This window comes from Staurois parvus, unplaced genomic scaffold, assembly GCF_062004578.1.
Source record: "Staurois parvus isolate SC_StPar_1 unplaced genomic scaffold, SC_StPar_1.0 ptg000048l, whole genome shotgun sequence".
In the NCBI taxonomy this organism is placed as follows: Eukaryota; Metazoa; Chordata; class Amphibia; order Anura; family Ranidae; genus Staurois; species Staurois parvus.
In genome coordinates this window covers 1,167,970-1,187,510 of record NW_028317844.1, presented here as the reverse complement: position 1 = coordinate 1,187,510, position 19,541 = coordinate 1,167,970, and the positions used below count along the sequence as shown (strand labels likewise).

The window sequence follows — 19,541 nt, the reverse complement described above, 5'->3', positions numbered from 1 at the left end:
ACAATGTTGTCACAAGGTGAAGGAAAATATCCCCACGAGGGGGTCACATCACATGTATCAATAAAACCTAACAAAGGATCTAACCCTTCCCTATCCAATCCAAAACCGGCAAAAATGACTACAGTTTCCCAGTAAAGTATATTGAAGCCAAAACTTTTTTTTTCCCGTTTAGTTAGTGTGAGAGGATTAAAACCCCTGCCAGGATTTATTTGCCATCTGCTTCCCCACTGGTAAGGTTTGTGTTCTCTATTTGACCTGGAATCACTGCTGTCACAATAGTAATGGGAAATACAGAGTATTGAGTTGTCACTGTAACAGGAATAGAGGGGAAGTATTCCAGTGAGTACACCTGTTTTAGTGACACAACTGTCTAAAGTCGGCCATACATGGATCGAAAGCCAGCCGGTTCAGCACGAACCGCTTGAATTTTGATCCATATATGGGCACTGTGGTTGTACGGAAGTTGATCTACCAGTCTATTTACCAATGTACAACCACCTTGTCGGGATTTCCCCACTTGATCAGCACTACATGCTATAAAAGAGATATAAATGCAGACTGCGCGTGTCACTCCTGAAAAAATTATATAACCTGCAACACTGATCAGTGTATTCTGACAGCAGGAAGTCTCCCTACCGTCAGAATACAATAGCTAAGTGGGATGGGTTGGATGGGGGAATTGAGTCAGTTTTTTTCATTCAACCTGCTGGTTGAAAAAATAAACCTGACATCTACAGGTTGTGTAAAAGGTGATTTCTGTTGAATAAAACATGCAAATGTGATCACATACTTGTGCACAAACCGTAAGGCACAGGAAGAATTTTCCATGTCAAGTAATATAAAGCCTCCACATTGAACAATTGACCACCAGTGCCCTCTACTGATTTACCTAAAATACTGAAAGGGTATTTTATACACATTTGGGGGCTAAGACCAGTCTTTCTCAACCTTTTTTCATTTCAGGCACCTTTTAAAATTCTGCATAATCTTCAGTCACCCCATTCTAAAATGTAAAAACTAAGTGAATAGTTTCACATATCGCATCAGCATCCACACATGTAAACACCCAACATTAGAGGTGATCTATTCTTATGAAGCACAGTGGCTTAATGGTTAGCACTTCCGCCTGGCAGTACTAGGGTCGTTGGTTTGAATCCCAATCACGGTGCCACCTGTCTGGAGTTTGCATGTTCTCCCTGTGCCTGCGTGGGTTTCCTCCAGGTACTCCAGTTTCCTCCAATGCTCCAAAGACATGCTGGTAGGTTAATTGGATCCTGTCTAAATTGGCCCTAGTATGTGTATGAATGTAAGTTAGGGACCTTAGATTGTACGCCCCTTGAGGTTAGGGACTGATTTGAATGTACAATGTATATATAAAGCACTGCATAAATTGATGGCACTATACAGGTGAAACTCGAAAAATTACAATATCGTGCAAAAGTTCATTTATTTCAGTAATGCAACTTAAAAGGTGAAACTAATATATGAGACTCATTACATGCAAAGCAAGATAGTTCAAGCCGTGATTTGTCATAATTGTGATGATTATGGCTTACAGCTCATGAAAACCCCAAATCCGCAATCTCAGAAAATTAGAATATTGTGAAAAGGTGCAATATTCTCGGCTCAAAGTGTCCCACTCTAATCAGCTAATTAAGCCATAACACTTGCAAAGGGTTCCTGAGCCTTTAAATGGTCTCTCAGGCTGGTTCAGTAGGAATCACAATCATGGGAAAGACTGCTGACCTGACAGTTGTGCAGAAAACCATCACTGACACCCTCCATAAGGAGGGAAAGCCTCAAAAGGTAATTGCAAAAGAAGTTGGATGCTCCCAAAGTGCTGTATCAAAGCACATTAATAGAAAGTTATGTGGAAGGGAAAAGTGTGGAAGAAAAAGGTGCACAAGCAGCAGGAATGACCGCAGCCTGAAGAGGATTGTCAGGAAAAGGCCATTCAAAAGTGTTGGGGACTTTCACAAGGAGTGGACTAAGGCTGGAGTCAGTGCATCAAGAGCCACCACACACAGACGGATCCTGGACATGGGCTTCAAATGTCGTATTCCTCTTGTCAAGCCGCTCCTGAACAACAAGCAAAGTCAGAAGCATCTTACCTGGGCTAAAGAAAAACAGACCTGGTCTCTTGCTCAGTGGTCCAAAATCCTCTTTTCTGATGAGAGCAACTTTTGCATGTCATTTGGAAACCAAGGACCCAGAGTATGGGGGAAGAATGGAGAGGCACACACTGCAAGATTCTTGAAGTCCAGTGTAAAGTTTCCACAGTCTGTGTTGATTTGGGGAGCCATGTCATCTGCTGGCGTTGGTCCACTGTGCTTCATTTAGTCCAGGGTCAACCGTCTACCAGGAGATTTTGGAGCACTTCATGCTTCCTTCCGCAGACGAGCTTTATGGGGATGCTGACTTCATTTTCCAGCAGGACTTGGCACCTGCCCACACTGCCAAAAGCACCAAAACCAGGTTCAATGACCGTGGGATTACTGTGCTTGATTGGCCAGCAAACTCGCCTGACCTGAACCCCATAGAGAATCTATGGGGCATTGCCAAGAGAAAAATGACAGACATAAGACCGAACAATGCAGAAGAGCTGAAGGCCGCTATTGAAGCATCCTGGTCTTCCATAACACCTCAGCAGTGCCACAGGCTGATAGCTTCCATGCCACGCCGCATTGAGGCAGTAATTGCTGCAAAAGTGGCCCAAACCAAGTACTGAGTACATATGCATGCTTATACTTTTCAGAGGTCCGATATTGTTCAATGTACAATCCTTGTTTTATTGATTGCATGTAATATTCTAATTTTCTGAGATTGTGGATTTGGGGTTTTTATGAGCTGTAAGCCATAATCATCACAATTATGACAAATCACGGCTTGAACTATCTTGCTTTGCGTGTAATGAGTCTATCTCATATATTAGTTTCACCTTTTAAGTTGCATTACTGAAAGAAATGAACTTTTGCACGGTATTCTAATTTTTCGAGTTTCACCTGTATAAGTACCTGAAATAAATAAAGGCACCTTTTCCCTCCGTTACTGTTCTGTCTCTCCAATCTAAGCATTGAAAGTGTGATCTCTGTAACTTACAGTTGTGATGAGATAGCAATAACTCCAATTTCAGTTGGATACCACAGTCAGTGACTCAATCGAGATGATATCTTGTAGATCTTGTGAAGTTTATTCCATAAATTGAGAGAATCTTACAACAATGAACATCTGATAGGTCAAAAGATCATAATGTGCTCTGCTTCATGAGACATGAGGCTTGCTGAAATGCATTACTGGGAAAAGGGGTGGGCTATCTATACAGCATTAACTAAACCAGAGGAAAGGGAGGAACAGAAACAAAATACAGAGAACATTTAAAGACATATAACAGTCAATATGACAGTCATGTGAAACATGACAGGTACTGACTAGTATTCCAGCATTTCTCTTCTCCCTCACTCAGCTAATGTGACCCTGGTGCTGACAGAGAGGGGGCAGGGAAAGAGCAAACAAGGATGCTGTGCGGGTGCCTGACATTTACCTCATCAACCAATGACATCATTGATTGTTAGGATGTTGGTGGCTGGCTCAAATGATGCCCAAGATTGTAATGTTGCCCAATGAAAACCTGTGGCTTTGTGTAACAAAAACGCAAACTTGATTTGCCAATGGCTCTGCTACCCACACTTGGGGTTCCATTAACAATTAATAGCACCGAAGTGCGTTTTTGAAATGCTGTGTGCTTTGTTGTGCGTTCTGGAAACACCAGGTGTGAATGGAGCCTAAGCACTGTTCACATTATCGTGTAGCAGGAATGAGCATTCCTGTTATGTGATTCTGACAATGTGATTTTCACGCAATTCTGCATGTCTCATTCAACTGAATGGGCTGCCATATGCTGCACGAATAAAAGGGCATAAATAAATAATAGGCATAAATAAAATTTGATAGAGATTCTAACCCTTCCTCATTCACTAATAAATGTTCTTTTCCATTTGTGTCACAACTGGGGAGATTTCCCCCTATTTCATGTTCTGTAAAAATCAAATGGAATATATCCCCCCCCCCCCCCCGCAGCACCCATAACCCTACCTTCAGGATCCTTCAGGATAGAGATTGGGGGAAGGGTCTGGGAAATGTGTCACATTTACTAACCCTTCCTTTCCTGAATGAACACAGTGAGTGATCATTACCGATTACCTGCTGTGTTCATCCATAACTGAAGCATAGTAAACTGTGTGTGTGGGGGGGGGGTAGGAGAGGGGGGGCCCTGTCAGGTTTGTTGTATGGGGCCCCATGGTTTCTAACAGCAGCCCTGCCTAGGGCGCAAAATAGTCTAGCACCGGCCCTGACTGTATATGTAGCCTGACTACATTACAGTAAAAAGTTAGGAGCGTTCAATTGGGTTTTAGGTTTAATAATGCACTTTCAGTAGCAGTCATCTGTGCTCATTCCTAGCAACAAAGAAAAGCCATAGAAAAAGAAAAGGGGCCAAGGAAAAAGCGGGATAACGTGGTTTATAGACGGCAAATTCATACCTGCATTTTTAGATGTTTAACCCTGGCTCACACCGAAAGTGATTTCAAAGTGGTGTGATTTGGTCCCATTTGAAGTGTGACTTCAAAGTAACGCTGATATAGACACAGCTGCGATTTCAGTGCTATTTATCTCTGAGAGTTAAATCACACTGAAGTGGTAAAAAAGTAATGCAGAAACTATTTTTGAAATTGGGCTACTTGAAATCGCATCTATCGAGACAGTGCCATAGAAATACATTAGATGCAACTTCAGGTATCGCACCTGAAGTCGCAGCAGTGTGAACCAGGGCTTAAACTTTAATAAACATATTTAACACTGTAATAAAAAATACAATAGACATTAATGTTGGGAATTTGTTAATTAAATGAAATAACAATCCCATAATTTTATAGTGCTGATATATTACACAAGAAATAAATAGAACAATTCCACTTATCCAAGTCACCAAAGAAACTAGCACCTACCACAAACTGTACAGCCACTTTGGTGACATGCTATTTAACCTACCAGCGTTGTTTAGGTTTAGAAGAAACAGGAGCTCCTGTCGGAAAGTCATACAATCACTTACGCAAAAACAATGTCTTTAGTCTAAGCAATATTTAATTATAGAGCAACTGAGTGACAAAATCAATGCTTATGCTGTTTAGGAAAAGATGTCTAGAGTTTTCCTTTCAGTAACATACTATAAAGTTTAATGCGGTCGGATTCAGTGCTTTTTTTTACTTGATTTTATATCCTAAAATCTCCTCCTTATGTCCCAATGTGTTTTCGGCCTCCAGTGGACTTAACTTGGCCATACACTGGTAGATTTTTGTACAAACATTCGCACAAAAACTCTTGTCAGTACATGCAATAATCCCATCAGAGACCTGACAAATGTAATTTGAAAGTAATTTGTTTTTAACATTTTGTTTCAGAATAAATGGCATTTCGCAAACAAAAACCACATTCACTGTTTGAATGTTGTTCATTCAAGAAAAACTTTCTATCCTGTTCTTTCAAATTGATCAGAAATGAATGACTATTTAACCTGGTAGCCAGTTACAAGTTCTACTGGTGTATGGCCAGCTTAAGTAAGTGAATGGTGCTTGGAAACACCCTGATCTGCATTTTCAAAACTTAAATAAAGTATTTACAGGGGTGTGATGAGTTGGTCAACCAGGTGAAGAATATAAATTCTAGGGTGAAAATTAGAAACATTCAACAATAGGCCATGTCTTTAAGGTCCTTTTAAAGGATTGTAAGTATTAGACATATCTGTTTTTATTATTAACCCCCATGTATTTGCAGTGTTAGTGTTATTTTCTTGAACACTAACTGCCAGTGTATCATTGTTCAGGGACTCCCAAACCCTGTGGCTTCCATTTCCAAACTTTGCAGAATGGTTATCGTATATAACATTTAAGTCCTGCAGCTGCTTCCTAGCAGATAGTTTTTCACTTGCAGCATTGGCAATTCTCCAACAGGGGCACTAATGTATTCTTCCTCCCGAAGCAAGCGAAGAAAAAGCCTCCCTGTATCTTCTGGCCAACGGAAAATGTGGGTGTTTCTGAGCCAGTTGGGTACATGTTCCTGAGGAGGCAAACATGAGAATGCAGACATTAAACACAATCAGAATTCTTAAGAAGCAGACTGCATGGAACAAAGCTGATTGAAAAGGCACTGCCCAGCTATGGCTACACATGGCCCTAAAATGAGTCACTGGAAGAAAAAGAGTTGGCTGCTGATCTTATACATCCTCACTAATGGGAAGCATATGAACTTCCCACTTCAGTCAGGCAGAAAAAATGAATTTAGCCCACACACAGAGCAGCAGTATTGGCCCAGAGACACATAGGAAGTCATATTTTCAGCATACTTCAGAATCAGTACAGGAGATTAACTCCTGAAATAGAATGATATAATTCATTAGGAATTAGCTCACTTATAATATAGCTAATACAACCTTAAAACTTTTTTGTATACAGTGTGAGGCACTGGTGGGCAAGATTGTGGATGGTGCGTGTGTGTCACCTAGGCTTCTCACATACATGTGGTGTGTGGCTCCAGGCTGATGTGGAGAAAACAAACTTTTTATTTTCTCCCATCTTAAGTCCTGTTCTGGCTCCTGGAGCCCTGCATGGTTTACTGCTAGCAGTTGAGCCTATTCCTCTTAAATAGACACTACTCAACAAAATTAAAGGGACATTTTGAAAACACATCAGATCTCAATGGGGAAAAATATCATGCTGGATATCTATACTGATATGGACTGGGTAAGGTGTTAGGAACGTAAGGATGCCCCATCGTTTGATGGAAATGAAAATTATCAACCTACAGAGGACTGAATTCAAAGACACCCTAAAAATCAAAGTGACCTCTAAGTGGTACAAAGCACTGTGTACCATAAACAATTTGCCACTTAAAAAAAAAGAAACAAAAAACTGTTTTAACCTTTTTATTTATAATTATTTGCATCTCAGTGCTGGTAATATTGTCCACTCTCTGTCAAGAGCTTCCAGCCTAAATGTAGGATGGAGTAAATATCCCTTTTAGAGTGGGGTCTGCCCTGTTTCCAGCCAGCCTGATCTGGACTTCCTCTTTTTGGCTAGGGTATATAAGTTGGTGTATTAAAAGAACTGGGCATTAAGATCTACTGTACATTAGGTGATGGTAAGATAACCATGTGCTTCCCTTTAGCGGGTCCCAGTTTGATCCTGGTACAGCAATGTCAGGGTGATGGACTGTGAAAATAAACTACATAAATTCTCAGACAATCAGGGAAATTAACCAAGTGTCTAGGACACTCTTTACAATCATGACGTGCCTATTCACAGCAAATGTCGTTGTGGTCGACAAATCCATGTACCTGTTGTAAATTTACTGACACTATAATTGGTTGAAAATCATTGCTTTGAACTAGCTTTTTGAAAGTGACAGCTGTGGAACATGCTTCTGCAATGTTTGTTGGCATGGCCACCGGCAATAACTTCCTGGGGCACATGTGATGGTATGGCAGTTGACAGGAAGACAGTTGTCACCCCATAGGAGGATGTGGTTGGGATAATGACCTTCCTTCATAGCAATCTCACTGACTAACATTTGTCTGTTTTAGCAGGGACTAGCCGAATTTTGATCAATATGTGGCCGTCCGTGTTTCACTTGATTACTTGATTGACTCCTATCAAATGGACAAATTGGAAAATTTTCTTGATTGGTGCCTGCAACTGCTGAATAGTGTATTCTGACAGCATGTCCCATTTGTGTGGATAAGGCTGATAACAACTAATCAGAATTTGGGTTTAATTTCTTTGAATTATTATAAAGACGATTCCTGACTGGCTGCTATTATCAACAACTTTATTTTCATTTTGTTTTCTATAGTTATTAACATTTACTGTGGGCGGGTGGCACGAGCTGGCTGGATCATGTGCATGTACGTCATCAAGCCTTTTCTGAGATAGGAGTGTGCATGTGCACGCGCACTGCTAACCACTCTGTCACTGGCTACAGCAGGATTTTGTCAGCAGATCCCTGCCAGTTTGTGGTTGACACCTGCTGATCGGCTGTAGCCAATCACAGCACAGAGCCCTTTGTTTACAAACACACAGGGCTCTTTACACAGATCAGCTATCTGGCAGTTTCTTCTCCCTGCAAAGAAAAGCAGGGAGAAGAAACAGCCAGATCTGTAAGTAGAAACAGCACATATTACACACATTACACTTGTTAGGCACCCTTTGATTGCCCCTTGATGTTAACCCATTCCCAATCAGTGTAATTAGTATAGTAACAGTGTACAGTATTATATCTTATCACTGTATTAATGTCACTATTGATGTCAATGTTAGTCAGTTAGTGTACCTCCCAGTCAGGGGCGGACTGACCATTTGGTGACTCGGGCACTGCCCAAGGGAACGGGGTTAGTAGGGGGCCCCATGAGATGCCCCTGGTACCTTTTTCATAGGCTTTTTTGAGTTTGGGCAAGGACACAGGGGCCCCATGATCCCCTATTGCCTGGGGGCCCCATGAGTTGTCAGTCCGCCTCTGCTCCCAGTGAAGGTCTGTTAGTGCCAAATTGCTCACCACACTATCACAGTCCCACTATAAGTCACTGATCACCGCCATTACCAGTATAGCATCATGGCTGCGGAAATCCCAGTATATAAATATAGCATCATTTGTAGATGCTATAACTTTCTCATAAACCAATTACTATATACTTACTGGGATTTTTTTTTTCAAAGACATGTAGTACAATACATTTTGGCCTGAATTTATGAAGAGATTAGGTTTTTTTATTTTTTTTTAATTGGATATGTTTTATAACCAAAAGTAGATAATATTGGGGGTTTCTTACATTATTTTCTGTATTTTTTCATTTATATAATAGAAAATTAAAAACCCAGTGGTGATCAAATACCACCAAAAGAAAACTGTATTTGTGTGAAAAAAGTATATAAATTTAATTTGGGTACAGTGTTGCATAACCAGGCAATTGCCAATTAAAGTAGTGCCGAATAGAGAGAAAATCTCTGGTCATGAAGGGGGGTAAAACCTTCATGGTCAAGTGGTTAAAGAACAATAATCATGAGAAACATTGAGGCTGTTATTGCTGACTTTTTGTTCTGAAAATGCTATTTGGCTGTGTGTGCTGACCAGCAACAGTAGGAATGCAAATAAAGACTTCTGACTTTTGCCTGATTTTCTTAAAGTGGTAGTAAAGTTCTTTTTTTCACTTGTACCTACAGGTAAGCCTAAAATAAGGCTTACCTGTAGGTACTGCAAATATCTCCTAAACGTGCACTGTTTAGGAGATATTTACTTGTAAAAGCGATGACACATGTGCTGTGAAGGTATGGCATGCCTGTGTCATTCCTTCAGAGCTGAGTGGCGTAAAATATGACTTCCGTGCACATGCGTGGGAGTGACATTATCTCGGCTCGGCCATTCAAGCTGCCAGAGCCCACGAACCCGGAAGAAGGACCCGGGGGAAGATGGAAGCTCTATCAGCGGTGACAGAGTGCCGCTGGAGGACTTCATTTTAAGGTAAGTTTCACATTATGTACTAGTTAGTGATGAATACTAACACATTATGACATTTTCTTGCAGGTTCTTAAAAAAAAAAAAAGTCGCGGTTTACTATCACTTTAATTTAAAAATATTTATGGGTCATTGTCTCAGATGGTATTGAAGACAATGTTAGTTCCTTTAGTCAATCAAGCCTTTATGATACCTATAGACATAAGATGACTGTCCAGCTGATAATAGCTGTATTAGAGAACAATCTTATGTCTATGGACCACACCAAACTTGTCCAGAAACCCCTCAGCTGACAGATCTCTGGAAAACAGTCTACTGTAATTGATTTTTCCTAGGGACAGCTAATATTCTCCGCAGCCTAAATCAAGCTCGAGGGCACGATCCTGTATGTTTATAGAGCATATAGAATAGAAACCACAAGGGAAATAAATGAGGAACTAAGGACTATAGGGTACCAAAGTATATGACAAAAAGTAATATAAAAATATATCAAGATTTTATTTATACAAAATGAGAAAAAAAGCCTCCAAAGGCTAACATACCCCAAAATATACATACTGTATTATATTAAAAACATACAGGAGAAAAATGTAACATACTGTGTGTACAATATGGAGGTCATGTACTGCTTCAATACTTGCAAAGAAAAACCCCAACGTGTTTTAGCTTGTAAGTGTTCCTCAGAGAGTTTTCAATTATTTATCTGAAATCAAGCTTGAAATATATAAAGACAACACAATAACATACAGAAAAAAGCAGTGCAGACACAAGCTACAATAATCAAGGGGAATTATTGAGAATTGGAGGTATCAATGATATGTTACACCCCCTTGATTATTGTAACTTGTGTCTGAACTGTTTTTTCTGTATGTTATTTTGTTATCTGTATTTATTTCAGGCTTGATTTTAGAGAAATAATTGATAACTTTTTGAAGGAAGCCTTACACGTTGAAATGCATGTACTGGAGCAAAAACATGTACATGATGTCCATATTGTATACACAGCATGTAACATTTTTTTCCTGTATGTTTTTAATATAATATGTATATGTTGGGGTATGTTAGCCTTTGGAGGCTTTTTTATCATTTTGTATAAATAAAATCTTGGTATATTTTTTATACTACTTTTTGTCATATACTTTGGTACCTTAAAGTCCCTAGTTCCTCATTTTTTCCCCCTGTAGTTTCTATTCATATAGTATTTTGGGATGTGGTACCACTTGTTTATTCATGAGAGGTTAGGAAAAGATTTTAATTTCTATGTTAGTGTTACTAAACCCACAACAGTAAAATCAGTCTGTATATGCAGTAAAGCATGATTGTTATACTCAATGTGGAACCTAAGGGGTTAATCCTCTGCATTGTGTAAAAATGCTGTTTGATCCTGTCTTCTCTGATCCTCCCTGTCTTCCAGTGCTCCCCTCTTATGTCCTCATAAGACATATCATGTGGAGACACTGCACATGCTCAATTTGGTGTGTATTGCTAGAGAGGTTTTTTTTTTCTTGGGAGAGTGCATGTGATTAGCAGATGGCCAATCAGCACTTCCCAGACAGAGGTCAGGGGTTCTGCATCCTCCTAGAGAAAACTCCTCCTACAAGCTTTAACCAGTGCTCTGCTGGACACTAATAGATGTCAGAAGACTGATCTAACTGCTGATGAGAAAAGATATTTAGCAGTTTATATTTACTAAAATAATTGCATTTCCCTGTTCTGTGTACTGTGGGAGACCAGATAGAGTGAATGCAGGGTCCTGGGTTTAGTAACACTTTAATATAGCCATTGTTCCATGGAACAATTGTGCGACTTTCATAACTTCTGACCACTATTTCATATCTCTGGGTACCTTTAGTATGAATGGACAAAATTTGGTACATAATAGTAGATTCTGACTTGCTTCTGATGTATTGTTGACACAGATGCTAAAAACAAATTGTGCAAAACATTAACACTTCGGAATGAACAATAATATTACTCTGTCCCATTTGTTGCTTGCCATGTAGAACTTACCTTTGTTGCATTTGGAAAAAGAACAGGGATGAACCTAAAGTTCATACTTCCTTGTTTAATGAATTCCATCTGCATCTGGAATATTATAAGTAAAATTCTGAATTTGTGTACATTTTATATAAATTTATTACCAAACACATGTAACAAAATTAAATTACAACCAGAAAATAAGCTTGGTCATACCCAGCAGTCAATGCTACATGGCACACACAACACATGCTGTAATCAACTACATTTATCCAGACATACATTAACTCTTTTGTGGCCAGAGCTGTTTTTTCATTTTCATATACATGTTAAAATGCACTTTTGTTTTACATTAAATGCACATATAACCCCTAAACATTACATAATTTCTGAAAACAGAGGACCCATAGAATGAAAAAATCCTTGTTGCAATTTTTATGTTGCTTGACCTTAAAGCAATTCTTTTGGTAAAAAGTACATTCAATTATATTTTAGTTTTGAGTTCATTGATCACAGGGGAGATAGAGACACAGATGTTTCTTGGTTTTCCTACACTTTTCATCTTGAAATCAGTGATGAATGTCCTGGGCTCACAGATGACCCCAGGACCCACGTTGCAAGGGGTTGACTTGGGGAACCATACAGTTTCAAAGTGATTGGATGGCTTTAACCTTTCACTGCCAGGCCCTGCACCTTAACCTGTATTGAGTTAATAAATAACAAATATTTGTAAATTTTAAATTGCGCCTTTTTGCAAAATAGTGAAAATCAAATTACATAGTTACATAGTTAGTCTGGCTGAAAAAAGACAAAAGTCCATTCAGTTCAACCAATGTACGAAAAATATAAATAACCAAATTTCTCTAAAAATCTGGAGGTTTTAATTTTTCATTTACAGCTTTCAGAGTTTGTAAAAGACCGCCCAGACTATATATTTTCTGAAAGCACATGACCAGTAGAATAAAAAGAAGTTACTACTTATTTTTAAGGCTCTGCAATTTTTGCGCAAATGTTTATCAAAACAATATTTTTGTTACAGCTTTCAGAGTTTGTAAAAGACTCCCAAACCATATATTTTCTGAAAGCGCATGACCAATAGAACGAAAAGAAGGTGCTACTGATTCTTTTAGGCTCCACAATAGTTGCGCAAATTTATCAAAGCGCTATACACAACATAACTTACAAAATTCCTGCTAAATGCCTACTAAGGCCTCATTCAATGGGGTGTGCTAAAGTGTACACCCATAGAGAGCCATATAGAGGGCCATGTTCACCCTCACAGGGATGCACAGTTGTTCTGTGCATCCCTGTGTAGGCAGTCCTATTTATGTCAGTTGGGACGCAGTGACTGCAAGGACAGATCTGACATCTGTATGGGTATAGGTGCATGGCCCCAAATGCAGACAGTGTGAGTTCAGGGACATGCACCTACATGGATGTCAAGTTGGGAGCAGTGGCTATGTTCAGTCAGCCACTGTGTCCCAATTAACATGGATGGGACTGCCTGCACAGGAATGCACAGAACACCTGTGTATTCCCGTGCAGCTGCTGTGTCCCAATTGACATCAATGGGACTGTCTGCATGGAAAAGCACGGAACACCTGTGCATCCTTGTGCAGCTAAACATGACCTTGCAGTAGTATGCTCCGCATGAATGAGACCTTAGGCTTTGTTTAGACTTGCGGTTGGTGGAGCGGCAAAAATGAGTGGTTTCTGCTGCCCACCAACCACCCCCTTTTAGCCACTATAGGTAGAGGACAGGGGTGTTTACATGCTGGGGCTGTGATGCTTAGTGACCGTGGAAAAGTTGACCTGACTTGTAGTGATGTGTAGCCAAATGCTACACATTCAAATCAATGGAGAAGTGTGCAATGCATGTGGTTGTGGTGCATTTGTCTGCAAAAATGGGTTTAAAACAGGTGGTGAGGAGGCATTGCATCACTTCCTCACTGACTGTCAGTAGCCTCTGGAGCATAGCCTTGGGCTTCAGAGGTAAGGGAGATTTAGACGCATGTCTAAATCTACCCTTAACCCTGGTTCACACTAGCCCGCAGGCTGGCTGTGGGTGCAGGAATCACCCGTTCCCGCAACTACCCACAGCTGAATCACGCTGCTCTTGCGAGACGAATGGAGCTGCCATTCATTCTGAATGGCACCCCCAGGCATTTCACCCCGCAACGAGGGTGTGGGAACCATAGGAAAACCGCATGGTCAAAAAGACCATGTGGTTTCCCTGCGGATGCTTTTTAATAAAGGTGCATGCACCATTTTTTGTGTGAAACATGGGCACGGCAGCCCATTCAAATGAATAGGCTACCACACAAACACTGGCCCGGCAGGCTCGCACTAGTATGAACCTAGCCTTACTTATTATAACCTAGCCTTTTTTTTACAATTTTATTAATTTTTATTAACTGAATAAAATGTATTTTTTTTTTTTTTTTTTACATTACAGGGGTCTAAACAGACCTCTAATGTCCCTCTTTTGAGACAGTCCCTTTCTCTGCAGCCTGAGCTGAGCTGTAGATGAATGGATAGGGGTATATGTAGATTCCTATTCAATCATAAAATGGAACATAGTACACAGTGTTTACTATGTTTAATTCACAAACTGAAACATAGTAAACACAGTTTACTATGTGTCAGTGATAAATGAATACAGAAGCAATCTGTACTGATCGCTGTCTGTATTCATTCAGGAAAGGAAGGGGCTGGTAAATACATGTTTACCAGAGTCTTGCTATCCATCCTCCTGTAGCCAGCAGGAGGGTGAGGAGGGAGAGCTGGATTGCAGCACTGCATGGGGGTGCTGTGGGGAATCGGAGGGAGCAGAGGGGTTTGCACTGAAGGGGGAGTCACAGCTGTCAGCAGCTGCATTCAGCTCTCCCTCACCCTCCTGCTGGCTGCAGCCACTGATAACTGTCAGGAAGGAGAGCGGGGGGACTGGTAAACATGTGTTTAGACTGTGGCTCCCATGCATTTGCCAGCGGGAGAGGCAGAGCAGGGAAGCTGGTAATTACATAGGAGCCACAGAGGATCAGTGCTGGGGGTGAAGGGGGATAATCGGTGCTGGGGGACACAGATAAAGGGGTGGCTGCTTTGTATGGGGGCATTCTTTACACTGTTGGTATACATCTTCCCCAGAAATGTAATTTGCAGGCCATGGGTCAGTGCTGTTACCAGCAATTTTCCTCTTATTACCGTGCTGGGACTGATCATGTGTCTATAGCAGGATGACCCTCCTATTCTGCACCAAGGAAGTAGGGGGTGACTACAGAATGTGAACTGAATCCATGTGTGAAATTCACCAAAACTTAAAATACATTCTTAAATGTATTCTTAAAATGTATCTAACTGATCAGGAGTGCATTGTTTTTTATCTAGCAAAATTGCAGATACATTATAAGTAACAGAAACACAGGTGGGTTGTACTCACCATTCTGTGGATGTATCGTGTGTGTAGACCATGGTCATCTCCCTGACCTACATCCTCTTCTACATCTTTCTTGTACTGTGGGCTTATTGCTATGATGATCATGACACCTATCTATCCAGGCCAGAAAAATAAAACAGATGTGGTCTGTCAAATGTAAGGCTCTAAGACAAGCTATATACATCAGTTGCACTTATTTTTGGCATTAAGGAATTATGGCACATGTAGCTGCCAGATATTTTTTCTGTATTACTTACATCACTGAGATAACGTTCCATCCACCTAATGATGTCCATCCCCCGGAGTGATCCTTCAAAAATGTCAATCTAAAATAAAAAACAAACAAGCAGCTATAAGAAATTTGTAGTGCATCTGATGTTATGAAACCCCTGTAGGTTTGTAATTACATTGTAATATTTATTTTACATAATTTTGCCATTAACTATTAGAAATAAAAAATACTCTATATTGTGGTCACAGTTCATCAGTATAGAAAGTGGTTATGGTGATGTCACAATATAAACAATGAAGGCACCAAATGTGACCACAGACAGGTAATCATTTCCAGCTAGTCCATTTCAGACCTGCACTGACTAAAATTGTATTAATATAAAAAGATTATTACTTCAATGCCAATCATTATTGGGTTGGCAATGAACTTATCAAATTGCTGGGATGCAGTGGTGCTGTTTGTGCATCCATTAGTGTACAAAGTTATCTTACTCCTAGTTCTTTACCACTAGTACCATTTCAATATCTGAACTAGTCAATACTTTACAAAAGACATTTTAACAGTAAAATGACAGCATTTTGCCCATTTAGCTTTATAAAATGAGTGAAATGTGTTAAAATATTATGTGCATTATGTTCTGCATTAAAAACCTGACCCAACTTACTTCATGATCTTGATTGCATCCCAGCACTCAGACAATGCTGATGTTATAAAACAACCCAGATTTTTTGACGTGTTTGAGATGCAGTGTGCAAAGTGAATTTCCCTCTTCTTCTTCCCTGGATGCAAAAGGCTGTCTGTGTGTCTTTCGTATTTAGCCCTGCAATGTTTTAGTGACCAAAGTGGACATCAATACAGTTGCTCCAAGGTCCACCACATTTTATCATTTCGCTACTGAGCACAACCTCCTATATTGCACATCAGATGGTTGGACCAATTTTAGTGTTTATCACATACACAATACAAACAAGTCTGCATAATACCCTCTCCCATATGAGGGTAACAGCCATTGAACAACCACTGACTGTCACAGTGAGCTGTCAAATAGCTTTAAGGGTTTCAGACAAATTTGCTGGTAGGAGCTCTCAATAGGGAATGAAACTGTGTGTTTAAAGTTTTAGCAACAGAGGAGCTGCTATTTAAATGTTTTTTCAAAGAGTCTCCCTGGCAGACATGTGTGTTGGTATCTCCAAATCGAACATGCAGTCACCCCTTTTAATGCGATACTCTCATGTTCTTCAGCATGTCCTTCGCTGGTGCTGTAAGAGGGGTTCTCCCAAAAAATGGGGTTTCCCCTGTCAAAACACCAGCACCAACTCATCTGTCAAATGTGCCCCATGTGCAAGCGGCTTTGTGTACTTACACAGGGGCATGCTGGAGAGACATGTTGTCTCTGTATTGTTTTCCAGTCTGAAAGCTGATCCTGGCACAGAGAGCTCCTTTTGGGCTGGCCACCTAAGAAAGTCACCTTGTTCAGCTACGCCTATTTTTTCTGAGGGTTTAATGCTAGTTAGCAGTGAGCAGCTGATGATTACAGACTGGGGCCGAGATCGGGACTGAATCATGTATGGAGTATTAGGAGGAGAAAGGACTCCTTGATCTTTACATCCTAAGTTTGAATATTGGAGTTCAAGAGTACCTGTCTTAGGATTTTGGTTTTTCCAAGAGAGAAGGAGATTGAAATACCACAGTGGTCTGATTTATCTCTTGAAGATCGTCTGTGAAGCCTGGTTTGCAAACCATGAGAGTGGGAGGCAATGCTTGCTGGTGAATGCACATCTGAGAGGGGGCACTACACACACACACATATTGTTTCACTTGTTTTGCACAAGATTCTTTCACAAGGTAATCTTTTGGATGGACTAATTGATATTATTTGGACTTTTTTTGGACTATGCACAATTATTTTCAATTATCTATATTTTTGTTGTGGAACATTTTTATTCACTTCTATATATTTTACATTTTCTTTGCACAGAATATTGATTATGAATACCTGTTAATGTGTTTTTTTTTATATAATGCTAGTTTATGCCTGTGTGCACTGGATTTTTGTAAGTGCAATATGAGCATTTTTATTTTTATACTTCATAAATAGTATGATCTGCTCTATTTGTTGTACTTGTGTTTTGCTTTGACTATTAGTTTAACATTGTAATTGAAGGCTTACTTTGTTTCACATGGTTTAAAACTTTTCAAAGATACAGTATGTCATAGATGTTATTTGACAATACAGTTGGTATCTATTAGATCTTACTGTCGCTTTGAATCCATTAGCGCAGAGAAGATTTGCTAGTTGTATAACTAGGGGTGCCGCATCCAAAGAATATGTTATGAAAACTCGCCCTGCAAGATAGGTATATTAGTAGGTCAACAATAATGTCATCAGTATAGAGGAAACCAAAATATTACACCAGACAAGGAGATGCAGAATCCCAAGAATCACTATCATGGTAGGAAAAGCACAAACTCTCATTTGTATGTATATCATTTGTATGTATGGTCACAATCCGTTGTTGAGCAGCATTCAAACACTTGTGTATTTCCACGTTTGCAGCCAAATTAGGTTAATGCCTACTTTATAATTGTTACATGTCCCCATTCACATAGCATAACCGAATATTAAAAAAAATGCTGCTTGCCTTTTTTTAGATGTTCTATTCTGGACCATCCATGAAGAAAAAAATCCTACTAGTTTGTCTTTGTTTATGAGGGGGCTGTGTTTGCCATAATTTACCCTTTCTGCACTGTGCTAGCAGATCTTCATTGTCAGTTGCAAATAGAGGTTTAGAAGCTAGGCTTCTTGCATTGTGTATTATTGAGGACAATTAGGCATGTTGCGTACCTAACATAAACATACAGTATAGTGGAGTGTTCTCAGATATGAACGCAAAAGAGGAAATACACTTTAAGAACAAACCACTGGAACCATGGGACAGTAATTTTAGGTTGATGGCAGATTACAGCAATGCAATTTGTTAAAGAAAATAAACTACTGATCTAGAAAGAAAACAACATCCCATGCAGTCTTCAAACCACAAATTCTCGCTAGATCAAAAAATGACCTCTTTTCTAGATCAATAATTTGGGCACTGTTGGTGTAAAAGCACCTAAGTATCTTTTAAATAGAATTATGTAAAAATGTTTTTAACATACACTAACTAAAGCAGTAAGTATAATAATACAGCACTTACGTTGATCTGATGGTAAATTACTTGTTTTAAATCCTGTTCCCATTTCTGGAGGAGGACCAAAAGGTGGCATGCCCACTTGAGGTCTTTGGTAATGAGCACGCCTATCAATACCCTGAGGGTTGCAAGGAGTGGGTACTGCAAATTCCTGATTTTGACCGCTGAAAAAAATTATTATAACATATACTATATCAAAATGATTAATGCAAATATATATAAAACCTAGTAAAACAAATCAGGGGCAGAAAAGCAGGTAGTAATGTCACTGCAAGTTCTGTTATGTACATAATTATGAACTTAGAAATGTCTGTGCAAACATTCTTAAAGGTGATCTGCAACCTGCCCAATTAAGTTATGTTTACTTGCTGCTAATCATGCTGTAAAATCACTTGCAATTTCACTTAGGTCTGAAATGGGAAAAGGGGGGGGGGGGCAGAAGGGGTGTGTACCCAGTGTTGGGGTGAGGGTGCGCTGGGAGACTCATCCGCTTCTCCTGCTTCTTGCTGACAGAAGTGACTGCAGGGTCACTCCTTTCAGAAGAAGCAGGGCCAAGGGCTGCTGGAGGGAGAATTGTGCTCTCTCCTCCCTCCAATAGCAGCCTGCTGTTGGCAGAAGAGAACCAGCACTGAGATGGAGAACAGACTTCAGTTTCAGTGCAGGGCAGTTTGGGAATGAGGACATACTACCCTTCTTCCTGTCCCCCCTTGTCATGGGAAATATCATATTCCCTGGATGGCAAGAAGGAGAAGCTGTCTCCATTTTCAGTGTGAAGCTTAGACTAAGGTGTGAACTGTGTGTACACAGAGGGTGAGGCGCAACTCAGTTCTAAACCTTCCTTCTCCACCTTAAAACCCCCAAGAGCCTCTTACCCTTCCCCCTCTCTTAGGACTTGTCTACACTTGCATTAGCCCTCTGAATAGTACAAATGGTTACCAGCCAAGTTGTACATACCACCAGTTTGGTTGCAGCTGTGGTTGGCACACAAGAGGATGTTGAATGGGAAAGCGAATACATGGTCCACACTGTAGTAGTCTCCCATCTGAAACAGTAACATGATAAAATGACATACTTGCTAACAGTATGTTTGCATTTTTACCAAACACAACAGAGAAAATCATTAGATTATAACAAGCAGAGATGGAGCTGCTAG

The 19,541-nt window shown here is 40.0% G+C and overlaps 1 protein-coding gene across 3 annotated transcripts in view; it reads right to left on the bottom strand.

Annotated features, from left to right (window-relative positions):
* Positions 1–3,169: 3,169 nt before the first annotated feature.
* Positions 3,170–19,541, bottom strand: part of TRAF3IP2 (TRAF3 interacting protein 2) — a 40,220-nt gene continuing 23,848 nt past the window's right edge. For all 3 annotated transcript variants that reach the window (XM_089664490.1, XM_089664482.1, XM_089664498.1), the window contains 7 exons: positions 19,343–19,430; positions 18,395–18,552; positions 17,458–17,546; positions 15,226–15,294; positions 14,972–15,082; positions 11,569–11,643; positions 3,170–6,111 (listed from right to left, as the gene is read on the bottom strand). In XM_089664490.1, the coding sequence (XP_089520616.1) occupies positions 5,941–6,111; positions 11,569–11,643; positions 14,972–15,082; positions 15,226–15,294; positions 17,458–17,546; positions 18,395–18,552; positions 19,343–19,430 (761 nt within the window). In that variant the 3' untranslated portion in view covers positions 3,170–5,940. The remainder of the gene's footprint in view (positions 6,112–11,568; positions 11,644–14,971; positions 15,083–15,225; positions 15,295–17,457; positions 17,547–18,394; positions 18,553–19,342; positions 19,431–19,541) is intronic.